At 38.5% G+C, this 19,769-nt stretch overlaps 1 protein-coding gene across 1 annotated transcript in view; it reads left to right on the forward strand.

Annotated features, from left to right (window-relative positions):
* Positions 1 to 19,769, forward strand: part of Kcnh5 (potassium voltage-gated channel subfamily H member 5) — a 285,334-nt gene that overhangs the window by 201,056 nt on the left and 64,509 nt on the right. The window contains exon 9 of the mRNA XM_076921998.1: positions 12,467 to 12,719. Coding sequence (XP_076778113.1) covers positions 12,467 to 12,719 — 253 coding nt within the window. The remainder of the gene's footprint in view (positions 1 to 12,466; positions 12,720 to 19,769) is intronic.

Below are 19,769 nucleotides of genomic sequence, written 5' to 3' on the forward strand. Positions count from 1 at the left end.
ACAGATATCTTTCAGAACAGGGTATCAGCTGTGTGAAGGTTCAGGGGTCAGGTCACTATGACTCTGCCATGATTCACTTGTCCTTATATAATTTGGTACTATCTGCCAAAAGCTGCCTATTTACAAGGCCTATGACTACTCAGGCTGGTAGATTTCAACAAAAGCTGCCTGTTTACAGTAGTTTATAGCCCTCTATTTCAGTGTTTTTCCATAGAGACCCAAGACTCTGTGCCAGCAGGCGTGTAAGTCAGGCCTATTGCTGATTTTAGGCTTATGGCTGATTTTAGGCCTTCAGTGCATAAGCAGGGCTGCCCCTGACATCTCCTCCCTTCTCCAAGTATAGAAGGGCTGAGGCAATTCTAATCTTGCCAAGGCGGGGGATAGAGGCCTGACCTCCAGTAATTAAAGGGGACCTTGTAATGGCTCCAGTCCTCCTGTCATTGTTCAGTGAGGCATGAGGGCCATACCCATCCCGATGTCTTTTTCCTGGAGAGGGGATACTTTTGACATCAACCCCTATGCAGTCAGGCTTGTCCCTCAGGGAACCCAGGAACATATTTTTAACTTTTATTTATATTCCCTTGCAGTGCTTAGCCTCGCAGCCTAAGCAAGAATTCAGATCGCCAGACAGAGGGGGTTCTGGGTGGCCCCTCTCTGCTTGGTCTAGGGGCAGAAGTCCCCTCTTTTAGGTTGGGTGGAGATGGGACTTGGGAACACCCTGGGTAGAGTAACATCCTCATCTAGAGTCTCGTGGTCCTCCATAGTTAACATATGATAATGTATCTGAGTAGATTTTGCTATCAGATTATCTATCTGTTGTTTCACAAAGTTAGCCTATTTAAGGCCCAGGGACCAAAGGAAATAAGCAAAAATAACCCAATTAATGATCCCAAGATGGAAGGAAGTAGGGTTAACAATCATGGAGAGGTTGAAGACCAATTCTTGTACAAGCTCTCATTTTTCTCTTTCTGTCTCTCTTTTCTCAACATCTTCTCTGACCTGAGAAAAGGCCTTTCAAAAGAACTAACATCTGAAAAATTCCTAAATCCTGGTTGAGATATGAACAGAAAGGTGCATCGAACTCAAAGCTCTCCAGCTGACTCAATACTAAGACTTCATACTTAAAAACATGTTTAGAGTTCTAAAATCAGCATATAATAGTTATATGGAATAATGAGTATCCTGTGAGATTTCCATACATGTTTCTGGCATACATTGATCATATTTTCCTCTCACTACCTTCATTTTTATTTTATAGGACTTTTTTGTTATATATAATATATATCATATATGTATACTAAATATATACATTATATAATATATAATGCACATATAGATACATATACACACATATATGCATATACTTACAGACATATATACATACATACATGCATACATTACATACATTTTCTCTTAGTCTGGGCTTCACCTTTTTTATTCTGCTGGTTTTAGATTATATTTCTGTACCTGGTATATGTGTGCTATATTATTATAGTCTGTATAACTTCTGAGTTGCTATGATGAAATCTGACACAAACAACTTAAGAAAGAAATGACTTATTTTAGTTCATCATTGCAGATAATTCACTTCAGAGTGTCTTGGACTGCACACCCTATCTAGCATATCATGGTGGTGGGATTATGTGGGAAAGTAATGGAGAAGGGAAAAGATCTTCCTCTCCCCCTGGCAAGCACACAAGTTTGATGACCTGCTTTATTGTTGCTGATGTTACCAGAACCTCAGGAATAGTTCGAATAGCTAGTGACCAAAAACCTAACACATGAGATGTTTGTGAGGCATTCCGTGTCCAAGTCACTATAGGCTATATGTTGCTGTTTACAGCTCAGTTGTGCAAAATTTCTGCTGTAGAAACATTCTTAGAAGTGTATGTGCACATATAAATTCTCAAATAACTATACTTTTTTTTCATCTGTTTCCCAGATCCCAAAACGTTTAAAATCTTTAGCAAACTTTACTACTAGGGACAAATTTGGTAAACTCAGAAAGCAGAGTAAAATGTTGCTATCATTTTTAAGCTATCTACAATAACACAATGGACTTTTCTCAGTAGAAACTTATTGATCAGAGTCTGCTTTGATAATTGTTAGCACATTTGGAGAGTGGTTTTAAAACTTCTTTGAAGCTTTCTGGTTTTTCAATGCATCATTGTCTTAACTGTGTTTTATACTGATTTTACAGACACACATGCACACTCACATAACACGTGTAATCTGCATTAACCTTACATTTGTGAAAGAAAATGTATCAGTGTGATTTCATTAGCTTACCTATGAGAGAGAGAGAGAGAGAGAGAGAGAGAGAGAGAGAGAGAGAGAGAGAGAGGAGAGAGGAGAATATGGAAGTGTGAGGTGAGAGGGAGGAACTAGAAGGAAAGTAGAGAGAAGATGTGATTGGAATGTTAAGTAAATAAATTAATTTAGAAGGAGGAAGAGGAAAAGCAGGAGGAAGAGGAGGAGGAGGAGGAAGAGGCCATGAACCTGGATCCTCCAGAAGAGCAGCTAGTGTTCTTAAGTACTCAACAATTTCAATCCTTAAATTAAACTTTAAAAATTAAAATAGTATAAAATGCTAAGATGTAAAAGTGATATCTTCAATGAACAGGTCTCCAGACATCCACAAAATGAACACTCATGTGCAGCCACCATTCCAATGTACAATTGTTAGGTCCTAGGACATCAACCTTTGCTAACTCTAAAGCAATGACACTTCCAGCCCTGATTTCATGAGCAGAGATGTTCCTTGCTTTATGGAAGCTAGAAACCGCCACCAGCAGAGGTGACTCCAAAGAGTTATAGTCAGTAAAAAGATTATTATTTCTATTATTCTGGAAAATTAATCAAATATATTAAAATTTTTCTTCCTAATTTTGCAAGATTTTTTTCACATGAGGAGAAAAGTATTTTTTATTTAGTGAAAATTCAGCATACAAAAGTGACAGGCAAGATTGAGACCAGAACATAAGGTAATTGGGTTTGTCCATGAATTTTGAGGTCATAGGACAGTTCTGTGTGTTCTGGGGATCAAACGCAGGCATGCAGACATGTCCTCAGACTTGGCAATCTGTGCTACCTGCTACATGGGACACTCTAAATGCAAGGTCCTAGAAACCTCATAGGATGGTCTCTCTCTATGTTTACAATAAGAGCCTTGCTTCAGTATTGGAGCCTGTTCTCAGGAAATTAATCTCTGAAGTGAAACCAATGGGTTTTTAACTTATGATTCTTCACTGGTTATTACACTCTTAAGTCGATAAAAATGGCCTTTTGCTTTTAAATGAGGGAAGTTAATTTGTCTTAGTGTCATTTCATTACTTTGTTACCGGCTTAATTCCTTTGAGGTCTGACACCCTGGAGACTGGCAGATGAACATCAGACACAGCTTCTGCTATTCTGCATGACTGTTCTCCCCCCGCCCCCATCCCACTCAGTTCCTCTCTCCCTCCCTCTTGCTACCCCATTCAGTCTCTCTCTCTCTCTTTCTCTCTTTCTTTCTCTCTCTCTTTCTCTCTCTCTCTTTCTCTCTCTCTCTGCTTTTCCCCACTCACTCTACCCAGTGGGCTTTCCCTCAAATAAATGAGCTGCATATCTGTGAAACACACCAGTTGTTTTTTCCCAGTCTTAAGGCTCCTTACTTCTAGGAAGGAGCATAAAAATGTGTTATGTGTAAATGTCACTTGTCTGACTCCCTCCACCGATTGCTCCAACTTAATATCAATTCTCTGGACTCCTGAGGAGAGATTAATTAGCAGTGCATGACTGAATTGTATGAAAGCAAAGAAGGATTTTGAAGAGTGTTAGTGATAGCCGAAGCCTTTCAGAATGCTATTAACATATTTACATAGTTTGCATATCCTGTGGGGAAAGTAATGTCACTTTTACATGTCCACTATTATTAAATGATCTAACATTATATATTACTCCTGGTGCAGGATTTTATAAACAAGAGAATTTTATATCTCACAGCAGTGTCCTCCTATTCACTGCCTTGTGGCCCCAGTTTCTACCTGCACATTGGGGACTTGTTTTAGGAATGCTGGTGGTGGTGGTCAGCCTGTAAGCAGTAGACTAGGGGTACAGGCAGAACTCCACTAAGCCTAAAGCTCTCTCTGGTTCCTCTCCGTACACGTGCAATTCTGTTTTATCTTTCATGTGAATTTGCCTTTTCTTTTTCACATTCATCTATCTGGGAGATTTAAGCTTTAGGTGGAGTGTTAGGAGCACACCTGATTCTCTCACACACAGCAGGCTTGAGTAACTCGCTACCCTTTTCCGGAGAAGCAATTTGTAAAGGGTCTTAAAGGTGCTTTTATATTTTACATAGCGGTTTACTAAAGCTCGTATTTTGATGATATGATATAGACAAGGTATTTATGGTGGCTGATTCAGGAGAGAGAAAACTGGAAATCCTGCCATCTAATTACAATATAAAGCTTAAGTGCAACTATGAGGGAACAGTCTGCAGTGACAGAAACTATGTTTTTAGGTAAACCACTCTCTCTCACAAAGTGATGTAGCACTGTGCTTCTCTTGCATATACTTCTGCCCCTCTTTCTTTTTTCCTGTTGTTAACAGTTTCTGTTACATGTGTTTATGTGTTGTGTGTGACTGAACAAGAGGTCTGTGTGTGACTGAACAAGAGGTCTGAACTGCTAGGTTCATCTCTCTAGCCCCCATCTTTATTAATGCCAACGCCCAAATCAATCCTAAGACCTTTTCTTCTTAATGAACCTCATCTTTGCTTTTAAAAATAAGTATTGCGCGAGCTAAATATTGATTATGTGATTTTGAAGAATGGTAGTAGGAAATAAACCCCAGAGATTCAAGTTTTATGGAAATGACAATATGAATAAGCATAAATTGTGTAAAAGTTCAATATCTTTAATGGCGTTAATTATTCATACTGTGTACAGTAAATATTCCAGAAAGTATGACTTTAAGGCTTTGCAACAGTGAGCAAGAGAAAGGGATAAAGTTTCCCTTCGTGGTTCTGGGTGGAGCATCATGGCTCCTGTATCAACTATTTAGACCTCTTTTCCTAAGCTTTCCCAGTTAATAATACCATAGTGGATGACTACGGTAGAGAAAGGATCCAAAGAGACACGCTCACTGAGTATCTAGCTCAGGACCTTCATCTATAGGTGACAACTTTCACTTCTGATGAGAGATGACTTCTGCTTAATAAGTCATGATGACACAACAAACTTAGCACAAGTTCTTGTGCCTTTACTGATATATTGAAGTGTGGGGCACATTTGTGAGCTTAATGCAAGTATTTAGATATATAAACAAATTTCTAACAAAATCTTGGCTGCCCAGTGGTGCAGATGGAAAAAGAGTGCTTTTCTCTTAGAATATGGATTTGATTAACTGAACCTTAAATTATTTTTAGAAATCAGTATTGTGTTCTCATAGTACACAAAGCACCAGAGAGTACCAGAAGTCACAGGGCTCCTATTTTATTTCTGGTTCATCTTTACTTGGAAGGATGGCTTCAAAGCTGAACTAAAGAGTTTTTTTTTGCTACTTATTTGCTGAGAATGACCTCTGCAAACCACACAGCCTTCAGGAAAAACATTTGTCTTATCTGTAAATGGGGCATTGGACCAGAAACAGTGATTTTTCAACTGTGCCCAATTGTAAGCTCCAGGGAACAAGCATTGTGATAGTTTTTCTTCTAGACATCGAGGACCTATGTAACTGGCAATTTAACCAGGGCTCAAAATCTATGGTTAAATAATGACTCAATGTATGTTATATGTCCTTAGAGCTTCTCCCAGCCAATGATACTTTTATTTATTTAATTTTTTGTATATTAAGCATAATGTAAGGGTTCATTAGAAAAACACTAAAGCACTATTTCAAAGCTGAAAAATAAAGGTTTGAAAGCCCTGCCAATAAGTTCCTTCTTTTCTCTCTTTCTCTCTTTCTTTATTCCTTCCTTCCTTCCTTCCTTCCTTCCTTCCTTCCTTCCTTCCTTCCTCTTCCTCCTCCTCCTCCTTCTTCTTTGCCATTAACAAGAGCACAAACAAATCACAATAGTTCTTACTCTTGGGTTTGTTTTCTATACAATCCTGCAATAGAACTGTATATTATATGTGTTTGTCAGAGAGGGACGAATGTGAGATGACTAGGCAAAGAAAGCAATGACAGGATCTGCCAATCGAGAGGAGAGCATGTGTGAAGCATCACCAGGTGCATGGGGACCTCAGAATGACAAGAAATTGTGCAGCTGAAGTGTGCCTATGGGGAACGAGTGAATGGTCTCACCAAAGCCTGGCAAGCCTGGTTAGAACTTTGCCTTTGCTTGGTGGGGAAGCAAGCTATGAATGATTTTTAAAAAGCAGAGATAACATGGTCATATTTATTTTCCTAAGAGTACTGTAAACCACAGTGTTGAGATTAGACCCTCGGGTCCTGGGAGAGGTCTGTTGCTGCAATACTTGACCTTGAGTTTAATAGGTATCATAAATTAAATAAAAGTATTTTAGAGTTCAGAGTATGGCATTCACCTGTTTTTCAGAGTTGGTGTGCAGTGTTATGAAAAATGATTCCTTAAATAGTTCATTGCTCTTCCAAGGGAAAATTTATTGCTTCTCTTAATTAAGAATCTAATGTATTAATATGCTAACATGATGAAGCGAGACACAATACACACTGGCGATGAACAGAAGTCACTCTTATCCCAAATCTTCTTCACTGCAGTATAATTTCATTTGCCCGTGATTGTGAGATACCACCAAGATATTTCTAGGTAATTAGAGAATCCACCAAGGGAAGAAAAAATAGATGTGACCATAATGGCAAAAGACACCTCAATTAGAACCACTGTACTGCATGTGTGAGAGTTATCTTAAATGGTATTTTTATCCTGCCACTTACAACTACATTTTTCTTGCCTATGAAAGTTATAAGTATCATAATTTTCAGCATAAACAATGATATATATTATATATACGTATATATATGTGTATATATATATATACCCATACACATATATATTCTGATAGCACACACTGTGTCAGAACTGCAGAACTATCAGAACAATGGCTTGTGTAAGGACAGAGAGGGAGCTTGTCATTGGGCATGCCTCTGCTTGGTCTGTTTTAACACTCAGTTTAGCTTCTTGCTCTATGGGCAACTGTGCATCTGTGTCATCATTCAATGCAATCACTGAAAGTGGAGCATGGAAGGGGGTGATGCGTGCCTGTAAACCCAGCACTTGGGAGTCTGAGGATTGCCATGAGTTCAAGGCCAGGCTGGAATCCATAGTAAGTTCGGGAACAGCCTTGTCTATATATATATATGTTTCAAAACCCAAATCAAGACAGATAAAAATAATAAGTAATTACAATCTAAAAATTAGACAAAACAGTGAGTTTAGTATCAAAAGTTGAATGAAACAAAGTACAATGAAAGTCATCATTTAGTAAACAGATTATTCTAAAAATTGGAAGATACCAATCTCAATATCAGTCCTGAAAGAAATAATCAAAATGGCATAAAATGACCGTTTCCAAGGTTAGAGAGATGTATCAGTGGTTAAGAGTACTAGCTGCTCTTCTAGAAGATCTGGGTTCAATTCCCAGCACCCACATGGCATGACATCTGTCTATAATTCCAATGCCAGAAGACCTGGTACCTCACACAGACATACATGCATGTAAAACAATAATGTACATTAGGAAAAAAGACCCAGGGTTTTATCCCCAGCATCATGAAAAAAAAAAAAAACTGTTTTGAAAAAGAATTGAAAGCTATAAAAATCCTATTAGTAAATGGATAAACAGAGAAATTCATTTTCCCTTGTGTCATTTGATGTAATATTTATATGTGCATATGTTTAAAAATGTTTTGTATTTTCTATTTGAGAATATATTCATCTTAGCCTATTTTTGAAGTATGTTCAGATTTATATTGAAGTACTTCCTTAATTCTCTTTGGAAATTTATCAAACAGCCTCGATTTCTAACGGAGGTTGAAGAGAATGAATTATACAGAGAGCTAAGACAAACTATATATATATATATATATATAAAATGCTTAACAGTGCTATTAAAGGCCAGCATTTCTTCAGCTCTGTCTATGCAGAATAACTTAAAGTCTTACTGTGAATATATAATGCCAGTGCTCAGCATCCTTAGCTTACAAATGAAGACTGGAGCAATTGAGTGAAACACTCTAGACCATAGAGCTGGTCAATGATCTAGCTGAACCTGGGCTCATGTCCTCCTAAACCCAGCCTTATGACCTCACGCCTTAAGCCATCAATCAAGTCTCTCAGGTGGCTTGTGGTCCTGTGTCCCTGCCATTGTAATTTTCTACCTCGTCATGACTGTCTCTTCATGTTTGTCTTCTGAACTCACTGTTAGCTCCTCTACAGCAAGGATGATATCTGTTCATACATGTCCAGGGATTTGACCAGTGACACATAATAGAAGCTGATAAGTACCTAATGAGTGATCAGTGTTGTCTGACTCTCTAAGGGCTGCTATATTGGTTATCATCATTGGACATTGCTATCATGGGGAAGCATCAACTGCTTTCTAAGCCCCATTAGGGCATTCATTTCCTCAAAGAGGAGACATTTCAGAAAGGTGAGTGAACTGATGGCTGTTATCTGTAGGGATTTGAAAGATTATGAAAAGAAAAAGCCCATGGAGATGGATGTGATATGAAATAAAATATAGTTTAGGAAAGGTAAAGAAAGAAAAGGAACCCAGAAAGCACAATTACTTGGCACTGTGTGATGGATCTTCCTGACAGAGAAGCAGCTGGTGTAATGTTCAAGGTGAGACATAAATACCAGGAATATTCAGGGTATTTCCAATTATGGGGGAAGTCAGGAATCTAAAGTAGAACATAAAAAAGAAAGAAAAATATTCCACATTAACAATTCATTATAATTTAATGGGAAAATCAACTTAGCATTATCTTTGAAAGGCTGAGATCCTATCAAATAAAACTTTATTAAAATTAGTTAATCAAGGAGGTAGAGGGAAAGAACCTTCATGTGTGTCAGCCAGGCGGGCAGTCCTGACTTCTGTGAGTCTCTAGTTGGGTGTGATGGTAGCCCCACTTCTCACAGAGAGACTACTGGCAGTTAATCCCTGCTGTGGTGAAGAGATGCCATTTTCCTCGGTGTTGTAGCCACTGATAAACGGCTGATGCTCCAGGATCTAACTTCCCACTCATACCCACACAGGCAGCCCGCATAACATCGTTGCACCCTAACCTGAAAGTTGGAGGGGCACTTGTCACAACGAAGAAGGTTCAGCAAGAAAAGGAGGGGATGAGAACAGCTAAAAGCCATGGCATGAATGTTTGAATCTGTAAGAGAATAAAATAAAAACAAAAAAAAATAAAAACAAAATAATAAAATAATAAAATAAAATAATAAAAACAAAATCTAAAGAGTGAAAATACTATCCATTTTAACATAGGTTTTCTTTTTTTTAATTGGATATTTTATTTACATTTCATATGTTATCTCCTTTCTTGGTTTTTCTCTTGGGAAAATCCCTATCCCCTCTCCCTGCTTCTATGAGGGTACTGCCCCACCCACCCACCCACTCCGGCATCCCCACCTTGGCATTCCCCTACACTGGGGCATTGAGCCTTCACAGGACCAAGGGCCTCTCCTCCCACTGATGTCCGACAAGGCCATCCTCTGCTACATATGCAGCTGGAGCCATGGGTCGCTCCATGTGTACTCTGGTTGGTTGTTTAGTCCCTGGGAGCTCTGGGAGAGGGAGGGTCTGGTTGGTTAATATTGTTGTTCTTCCTATAAGGTTGTAAACCCCTTCAGCTTGTTCAGTCCTTTCTCTAACTCCTCCATTGGAGACCCCATGTTCAGTCCAATAGTGGGCTGTGAGCATCCACCTCTGTATTTGTCAGGCTCTGACAGAGCCTCTCAGGAGACAGCCATATCAGGCTCCTCCTGTCATCAAGTAATTCTTGGCATCTGCAATAATGCCTGAGTTTGGTGTCTGTATATGAGATGGATCCTCAGGTGGGGAAGTCTCTGAATGGCCTTTCCTTCCATTTCTGCTCAATACTTTGTCTCCATATTTCCTCCTGTGAGTATTTGTTCTCTCTTCTAAGAAGAACTGAAGCACCCACACTTTGGTCTTCCTTCTTCTTGAACTTCATGTGGTCTGTGAATTGTATCTTGGGTATTCAGAGCTTTTGAGCTAATATTCACTTATGAGTGAGTGCATACCACATGTGTTCTTTTGTGACTGGGTTATCTCACTTGGGATGATATTTTCTAGTTCTATCCATTTGCCTAGGTATTTCATGAAGTCATTGTTTTTAGTATCTGAGTAGTAATCCATTGTGTTAATGTACCACATTTTCTGTATCCATTTCTCTGTTGAAGGACATCTGAATTCTTTCCAGCTTCTAGCTATTATAAATAAGGCTGCTATGAACATAGTGGAACATGTGTTCTTGTTATATGTTGGAGAATCTTCTGGGTATATGCCCAGGAGTGGTGCAGCTGGGTCCTTAGGTAATACTATATCCAACTTTCTGAGGAATGGCCAGACTGATTTCCGGAGTGGTTGTATGAGCTTGCAATCCCACCAACAATGGAGGAGTGTTCCTCTTTTTCCACATCCTCACCAGCATCTACTGTCACCTTAGTTTTTGGTCTTATCCATTCTGACTGGTATGAGGTGGAATCTCGGGTTGTTTTAATTTGCATTTCCCTAATGACTAAGGATGCTGAACATTTCTTTAGATGTTTCTTGGCCATTTGATATTCCTCAGATAAGAATTTTTTATTTAGCTCTGTACCCCATTTTTAATAGGATTATTTGGTTTTGTGAAGTCTAATTTCTTTAGTTCTTTGTATATATTGGATATTAGCCCTCTATCAGATGTAGGATTGGTAAAGATCTTTCCCCAATTTGTTGGTTACCATTTTGTCCTATTGACAGTGTCCTTTGCCTTACAGAAGCTTTGCAATTTTATGAGGTCCCATTTATCGATTGTTGATTTTAGAGTATAAGCCATTGGTGTTCTGTTCAGGAAGTTTTCCCCTGTGCCCAAGTATTCGAGGCTCTTCCTCACTTTCTCTTCTATTAGTTTCAGTGTATCTGGTTTTATGTGAAGGTCTTTTATCCACTTGAATCTGAACTTCATACAAAGAGATAAGAATGGTTTGATTTGTATTCTTCTACATTCTCACCTCCAGTTGAACCAGCACAATTTGTTGAAAATGCTGTCTTTTTCCCACTGGATGGTTTTAGTTCCTTTGTCAAAGATCAAGTGACCATAGGTGTGTGGGTTCATTTCTGGGTCTTCAATTATGAAAGCTACAGTTAAAGAACGCTCCCTATACCAGGCTTTCCAGGCTTCTGACATTTGTCCCTCCTTCAGGACACCTTGAGTTTGAATTTTGCCACCCCCTAAACTTGTAATAAACTTATAGGCACAAGACTGTCCTTCTTAGAGATATGTCCAGTTGTCTGTGTTTCATAGAGTGCTGATGCAAACCCTTTTCTATCCTTGGACAGTCATTTGCTTATAAGAGGAAAATCTTTCAGAATGAAGAAATCCTGAGAGTGGTCTTATATTAGTTCTTCAGAGTGTCAAGTTGTTGGACTACTTGTGTTGATTTTCTCTTCTTATGGTCAGCTAATATGTATCTATTTCTTGTCTGTACTAACATATGACATTCATTCTTGGTGTAGTTATATATCACTGGTTAGATTGATTTGAATGCTAATATTTTATGCTAATTGTCTTTGAGGATATTAACTTTTATTTATTTATTTTTATAATGTAGGTTTTAAAATTATAATATAATTATATCATTTGCCCCTTTATCTCTTCAAATTCTCACATGTCACTCCTTACTCTCTTCCAAATTTGTGACATCATTTTCTATAATTGTTGATATATATTATATGTATATATCAACATATATATTTAGAAATGTTTTGAATATGCATATATTCAAATTGAAAAAATGTGTATATATTGTATATATTATATATAATATTTAGAAATAATATTTAGAAATAATATATATATGTATATATTTCTAAATTCATAAATACAGTCTGCCTAGTCTATAAAATGTTACTTGTGTGCACATGTTTTCAGAACTGACCATAACTTTTTTGCCAAGATTCTTTCTGACCACTGAAGACACCATTGTAATAGGGAAACATTTCTCAAGTGTTGGCCACATGCTGCTGTGCTGTGACAAAAACTGTGTTGTGATGTGATCTGATGCTGAGATGTCCATACTCAGACAGTGCATCTCACCAGACTTCAGTGTCCTGAAGGACAGGCCTGTGTCTAACTTTCCAGGCACCTAGCTCCTTGTCTAGCAGACACAGTAGTGGTTAGTAAGCATTTGTGGTGTGGCATCGTTTTCCTCTGAAATAGACCCTTTATCTTTTCCATTTGCTTACTCATTTCTCATTCTCTTCAGGTCCTCTCCATCTGCCCCAAGGACATGAGAGCTGACATCTGTGTTCATCTGAACCGGAAGGTTTTTAATGAACATCCTGCATTCCGATTGGCCAGCGATGGATGTCTGCGTGCCTTGGCAGTGGAGTTCCAAACCATTCACTGTGCTCCTGGGGACCTGATTTACCATGCTGGAGAAAGTGTGGATGCCCTCTGCTTTGTGGTGTCTGGGTCCTTGGAAGTTATCCAGGATGAGGAGGTGGTGGCCATTTTAGGTACTGTGAACTACTGTCCTGACCCAGTGACAAATGGGGCACTGTCTTAGAGTTTTGGCTTTCCAAGTTTCTAAACAGAAATCCCTCTGTTTGGTGACTTTAGAAACACGGTCACTAATGTGATGATACATCTCAGTGAAAACTGGTCACTGTTTTGGCAAAGAACATTAGTCTCAGTCACAGCTAACAGGGAACATAGGGCTGTGTTATACTCGCCTATACAAAGAGTGATCACAGCCTAAGGAACTTTGCACACTCCCATTGGTAAGCAGAAATTTACTCTAGGAACCACTGTCAGATGAGTAATAGAGGGAGCTGGTTTCAGGGGGCAACAGATCTGTTCAGTTAAGCCTGTTTCTTTACAGAAAAGCCAGGCAAGGCTGGAAAAGAGTATGGAGACTTGCCTAGCTAGTTAGTAACTGGTAAAGACTGAGTTACCTTAGCCTGCTCCCTATGGCTCTGCCTCATCACAGTGGGTGGAGTATAAAGAAGATGGGGTTGAGAAGGCTGATAAGACTCCCAGGAGTGAGCACAATGGGAGAAAATTAAATTTAGGCTTATGAAGCCAGTTCCATTCATCGTTTTTCAGAAACCAGGGAAATTAGCCGACTGACAATTTATTCTGAAGTTCAGACACTCAGGGGGTGAGGTTACCAACAGTACAGCACAAAGGAGGTGATGCTCCACAATCTGACAGAATAAAAAACAAAAACCTACAACTTAATGTATGTGGCAACTTAACCTAAGTGTAATGTGCACATTTTGGCAAGCAGACTTGCTGAATGAACCTGTAGATCACTTCTGTTCCAGTGCCTGCAGCAGATTCATGGAATCTACAGGGAACAGATAAAACTGGAAGAAAGGAGAGGTCAGACGATATCACTCCTGTGTTTTTCTCTAGTAAAATACCTTAGAGTCGCATGATGTCAACTCCAGTTTGATCACATTTTTCATGGCTTATATCTCATGAAAAATGAGTTCGATCTTTAAACTATTGGATTTTTTTTTCTACTGAGGTCAACCTACCATAGCTTGATTGTACTGATTCTCCGGAAAAAAAAGACTGACTGAAGGATTTTAGAAACTGCAAAGGCAAAAATAAAAAGTGACGTGGAATCCAGTGCAAAGAGAGAAAGAAAGAAAGAAATAGAGAAAGAAAGAAAGAGAGAGAGAGAGAAAGAAAAAGGAAGGAAGGAAACCTGATCTCAAGAAGTACAGTTACTTAGAAAAGACAGAATTTAGGATGGAGAAGAAATGACCTCTTACAGGAAAGCAGTTGTAATACAAACAGTAGAAAATGGACCGAGGCAGTAAAAATAAGGTAGCAGTGTTTGCAAAGCTTTCTTTAGCTATTTGGAGATAAGATTATTGCTACTGTTAGGTCTCTTGCAGAAATTATTTTTCTTTAAATATTTTTTGCAAGGAAATAATAGAGTGCTTGGGAATCGGTATCTGGGGTGCTTGCTGCTGCCTTTGCTTTTGTCTGTGGAGTATGAAGGAGGCATAATCTTTCATGAAAGCTGTATGCCGCTAGAACAGCCCTTTGAGGTAAAATGAATCATATCTGTGCTATGGCTGCTCTCATTTGCTGAAAGAGGAGATAAAACAAAACCCTCTGATCAGATGTATTTGTCTTTTTCTTAGCCCTTCCTTGTCAGGAGGGTCTGATGGGAAACCAGGCATCAAACATATGGTATGGATGCCATTTATTTGTCTTCATCTCCTTCCTTACACTGCACCTTGTAACTCCTCTGAGGACTGGAAAGGCTGTGAGGATAGATAGAGCCTCTGGCTTGGGTCTGTTAAGATGGAGTCATTTGCTCAGTGAGACGATGCATTTTCCTTCCATTTGAAAAGGAAATGATGGCTGGCTTTGCCCAGTGACACTGTGAGTATGAACATAGGGCCCCTGGGGTTCAGGCTTGTTTCTGAGTGTGCGTTTTTATTCTTTATTCTCCCAAGTCTTGGGACTCAGCTGCTGTTCGCATCACTTAGTGAGTCAGGTTTATGTGGACACTTCTTTGACAACCTTCTTCCTTTTATATTTTTTAAATGGGACTCTAAGAGAAACTACTTTAGCCTAGAGGCAATTAGAGTACTTTTTTTTTTTTTTAACATTTAAGACACCTGAGCAATGCTTCAGGAGAGGAGGATGAGGGGAAGCTAACCAACTCACCAATGAAACCCGGCGTGTGATGACTACCCCTTCCTTTCTTGCTCCTTCCTTTTAAAAATTTCATTAGCCTATTTTAAATAATTCCAAGTTAGAAGAAATTTTAAAAATTCACCAGATTGCAAGTAAGCTGTACTCAGCCTTCTTTGTCCCCATCCTCCACTTCCCTCCCTCTGTCCCCCTCCACTTCCCTCCCTCTGTCCCCCTCCACTTCCCTCCCTCTCTTTTCCCATCTATTTCTTTCCCCTCTCTTTTCCTCTCCACTCCTTTTCCCTTCCCTCTCCTCTCTCCCCATTCACTTATTCCTCTCCTTGTCTCTGGATAAGTCAGATGTTTTCTAAATTGCCTTCAGCAGCCTTGCTTTCCTTGTTATGGACTCATTTGCCAGAGGAAAGGTAGAGAATACAGGTCATTTTAAAATTAATTCAAATCTCTGGATCCAGAAACAGGTGCAGTCTTGTTCTTGATAGGACCCGATTCTTTAGTGTGTCCAAAGTCCCAAGCAGTTTACAGAGTCAGTTCTGAAGCATAACTAATTAGAAAAAAGATCAAAAACTGCAGTCAACAAATGCCTTTATTTTCACGCTGGGGGATGGATTCAGGATGTGTTTTCTAAATAGGGCATATGAATATAATCGGAGTTGATGCCTTTTTCCAACTTGAAGTTCTTTACAGTTCTTACACCTCCACGCATTTTTCTTTGACCTTCCCACTTTGTATGAAACACAAAGAATTCCAAATTAAGTTCACGATGCATTCATATTTTATATTCGTTAATGTCTTTTTACTTTTTACTTCCTACTCTATAATTACTTAACGTGAATAGATTTGTTGGTATGGTTGAAATAGCCAGGTTACTTCCAAATGTCTTGACAAGTATATTGTACCTTTCAGAGACTGTTAAAATAGTAGCTTGCTACCAACAATAGGCCTTGCTCTTAAGAGTCAGGACTTGTTTTCTTCACACTTTTGCTTGTCTTTCTTGATTCTCAGAATCACAGGGTTGGAATATTAAACTAAGGAAATCACTGTCTTAAGCCTTTTGACTTTAACTTCAAAGTTCCCAGGAGAACTAAGACTATATGTAGGGATTGGATGAGGGGTGAGACATTCCTGGAAATTTGGAAGGAAGGGGGGGAAATGGAAGGGAAATAAATGTGGAAAAAGGAGGAGGATGATCGAGGTCAAGATTTTACTTTTAGTGAATTGGTTCTTTAAGCATCATGCCTTGTAAGCGTTTGTGCCTTTCAGAAAAAAAAAATATAAATCATTGTTTTCAAAATCAAAATCTGCACTTTAATTTTATTCTGAAAGGAAAATCAAATCTGAGATGTGAATGAATAATACATTACTCTCCTGTGACCTGCGAAAACGGGCCATTTAGCTATGGCTACTGTCTTTTCACTTTACCCTTGCTATTAGAAGTCAAGAGCTTCGTACTTCAAGCTTCTAAAACTTATTCGTTTTATTTTTTTGCTTTCTCTCCGTATGCCCATGTTTTACATGAACTCTGAAACATGTAGATTTGATCTGTGCATTACGAAGACAAGTATCCTTAATGTCAACAAATTCACTCTTTTTTCTTGACCCTCACCTTTGCCCCACTTTAAATGATGTTGACTTAAACAGTTTATATGGCAGTTATGACTTTTTTTTTTTTTTTTTAATCTAGGACTCTGATTGTTGCCTCAGAGTTCTGTATGCAGCAAATGTTGCCATGGCTATGAATGCTTCTGTCTTCTTGATAGTTTTAAACTCTCTCCCTAGCATTCTTTAAACTAAAGTCTTTTATTGTATCTCATGTGTGTGTGTGCATGCATGCATAGCTGCACACCCGTGTCTGCATGTGTTTCTGTGTGTACATGTGCATGCATGTCTGTGTCTGTGTCTGTGTACCTGTGCACTAAAGAGAGAGGACGTGAATATTGCTCTTCAAGTATAGTAAGTCCACTTTGGTTTCTGAGACAGTGTTTCTAATCAGCCTTGAACATGCCAAGTAAGTGAGGCTGGCCAGCCACTGAGCCCATGACTCTGTCTCTACTTCTCCAACTCTGGAGAGTATGTGCCACAATTCTTTGACTTATTCTGGAGACTGCAACTCAAGCACTCATGCTTACAAGGAAAACATTTTACTGGTTGAGCTCTCTCCAGCTTTCTCCTCTGTGTATCTTAATATTATAGTTACTAACAGTTACTGTTATTACTGCCCTTACAGTTTTTGTTCGAAGCTCTCACTGCCCCAGTTTGTACCCAGCTTCAAACCCCCATTCTGTATATTTTACCACCAGAGTGGCAGTGTGTCCATCTCCTTGGGAATTATTCATGGCTTTCCAGCCCTGAGGATTAACTGTGAGCTGATGTGGATGCTCAGACCCCTGTGTCTGCCTTCCTTGTTTGCCCGACTTGGCTCATCCCTTCACTTTCCTAAATTTCCTACACATACAAACTATAAATAAAAACAAGTGAATATATGTAAAAAGGATTATATTCTAATTTCTCCATAAACATTTCATCTTTAAATTTTGTCATCTTTTCTTCTTTGAAGTATTACTTGATGGCACTTAATGTTTATAAATGGTCACAGTCCATTTAAAAATGCACATTTGTAAAAAAACTAAAGTTGAATACTTTTATGAATATGCCTTCATAATAAAGTTTATGACTCCACTGTTATTCTTTTTTATAGTGATGGTCTGACTAATAAATCAAGTAAATATCATTCATGTCCAATATTTCCTTGTTATCTTTCTGTTTTGTTGATGAAACTATTGTTGGATGTGAGGTATTGAAATCTCTTGATGATATTATATTATTGTTTCCTTCTTTTTCTCCTGTCAAAGAATATTTGTTTTATATATTTATATGTCCTGCAAGTATATCTATTTACAACAGCGATGCACTCTTCACAATTGGTCCCTTTATCATTAAGCCATGATCTTCTTTGTCTGGTGATCACTGTTTTCTAGAAGTCTATCTTATGTCAGTGCCCTTGTTCTCTTTGGATTGCTGTCTCATATGTTCTTACACATTTTTAGCTTGTGTTTGTATGTCTTCAAAGACAAAATGTATCCACGCTAGGCAGCATACATTACATTTTTTAAAATCAGACTACGTTACATATTATATTCACCTCTAGCCACAACTAGATATTGATTACATTTAGCCCCCTTGTGTCTTTGATTGGATTGTTGCATTCATTCACATTAACATTCTTATTAATCGGTGGATGATGACTATTATTTGTTTTCTAGCTGGTTGTGTCTCCTTTGTTCCTTCCTTCCTGCTTCCTTCCTCCCTTTCTCCCTCCCTCTCTCTCTCTCTCTCTGTTTCCTTTTCTTTTTTATTCCTTTTTTCTTCTGTTTTTTATCTTTATGGTTTGAAGAATTTCTGTAGTGCTAAGTTTTGGTTACATGCTCTTTCTCTTGAGTATCTAATGTAGTTTTTAGGGACTTTTGCTAAATAAGTTGATTTTTAACTCCCTTGGCTCATGAACAAATGTACATATTCACTATTTGAGATAACAGATAAATATAAGTTCAACTCACCACGGTTATGGTTTACCTACATATATTCCTTTGCTGGCTTGTTTCATGCAAACTTGGCAAAGGCTAGCATCATTTTGAAACAGAGAACCTCAACCGAGAAATTGTCCCCACAAGATTAGCCTGTAGGCAAGCCTGTGGTTCATTTTCTTCATTGATATCAGCTATGGGAGGGTTCAGCTCACTGTGGTTGATGGCATTCTTGAGTTGGTAGTCCTGGGTGCTACAAGAAAGGAAAGTGAGCAATCCATGAAGAGCAAACCAGTTCTCGGAATTCCTCCATGCACTGTATCCTCCCCTGCCTCTAAATCCTTGCCTTCAGTTCCTGTCCTGACTTCCCTCAATGACAGACTGTGATGTGGAACTATAAGCTGAAATAAATTGTCATCAAATATGGATGGAAAACCTCATCAAATAGAACCATAGGCATGCTTCAAACATACTCAAGAAACTATACAAGTAAAGTTCAAAGGAGCTGTTGGATAAATTGGTTAGCATCATCAATGAATAGCTGGGATGCTTTTTATGCATTTTTAAACCCACATCATCAACATACTAGATAATGTGTGTAAGGTAATAAAAACGAAATGTGGCAGTTAAACTAGTCCCATAGAGCAGCACAGTCCCCAAGCTGGTTCCAGCTGTTTTACTCCTTTAATCAAGCTGCAACACTACCTCTGTTTTGTCTTTACATTTTACAGTTTCTTACTATGTGGATGTTAAGCACTAATTTCTATTTTCCAATCCAGTTTCCTGTGGTTCAGCAGTGAAATACTTTATAAGGCTTGATGCAAAGAACTGAGAAAATATAAATAGACCAAACAACAGCTTTCCTGTTAAGTGTAAGGTTCCTTCCTATTTTAGGGCTTTGAGGGAGGCTAGTTTGCTTAAGAGGCGAAATGTTTACAGCAGGGATGACTTGCACCCAGCAGGAACTGACCTAAAAACTGGCATCAGATGTTCTGTAATCATGAACACGAATGGGAGTTTCTTTGCCTGAAAGTGTGTGAAAATCTTTGCTAGGCGGTAAAGGATGTGTCTTTATTGGGTATTCCATGCATATTGCCCTATGTCCACATTGTGTGATATTTATTTCAGAATCTGTGAAGTCTGTATTATGCCTTGAAGAAGAACATTAATGTGTTCTATCACACGTGGTAAATAAGTCATTCACTTACATGAGGACTGCTTTCCCACAGTGTAATAAAAGATTGTTGTGAATCATATATTAGATGAGTTAACTGGAGCAAGTATAATTTGAGGTGAATGATGAAACTAATGCCCAGTATATGACATATACTCATGGAAATTTTATGCCATGAAACAGTTAGCATT

This window comes from Arvicanthis niloticus, chromosome 23 (assembly GCF_011762505.2).
Source record: "Arvicanthis niloticus isolate mArvNil1 chromosome 23, mArvNil1.pat.X, whole genome shotgun sequence".
NCBI classification, from domain to species: domain Eukaryota; kingdom Metazoa; phylum Chordata; class Mammalia; order Rodentia; family Muridae; genus Arvicanthis; species Arvicanthis niloticus.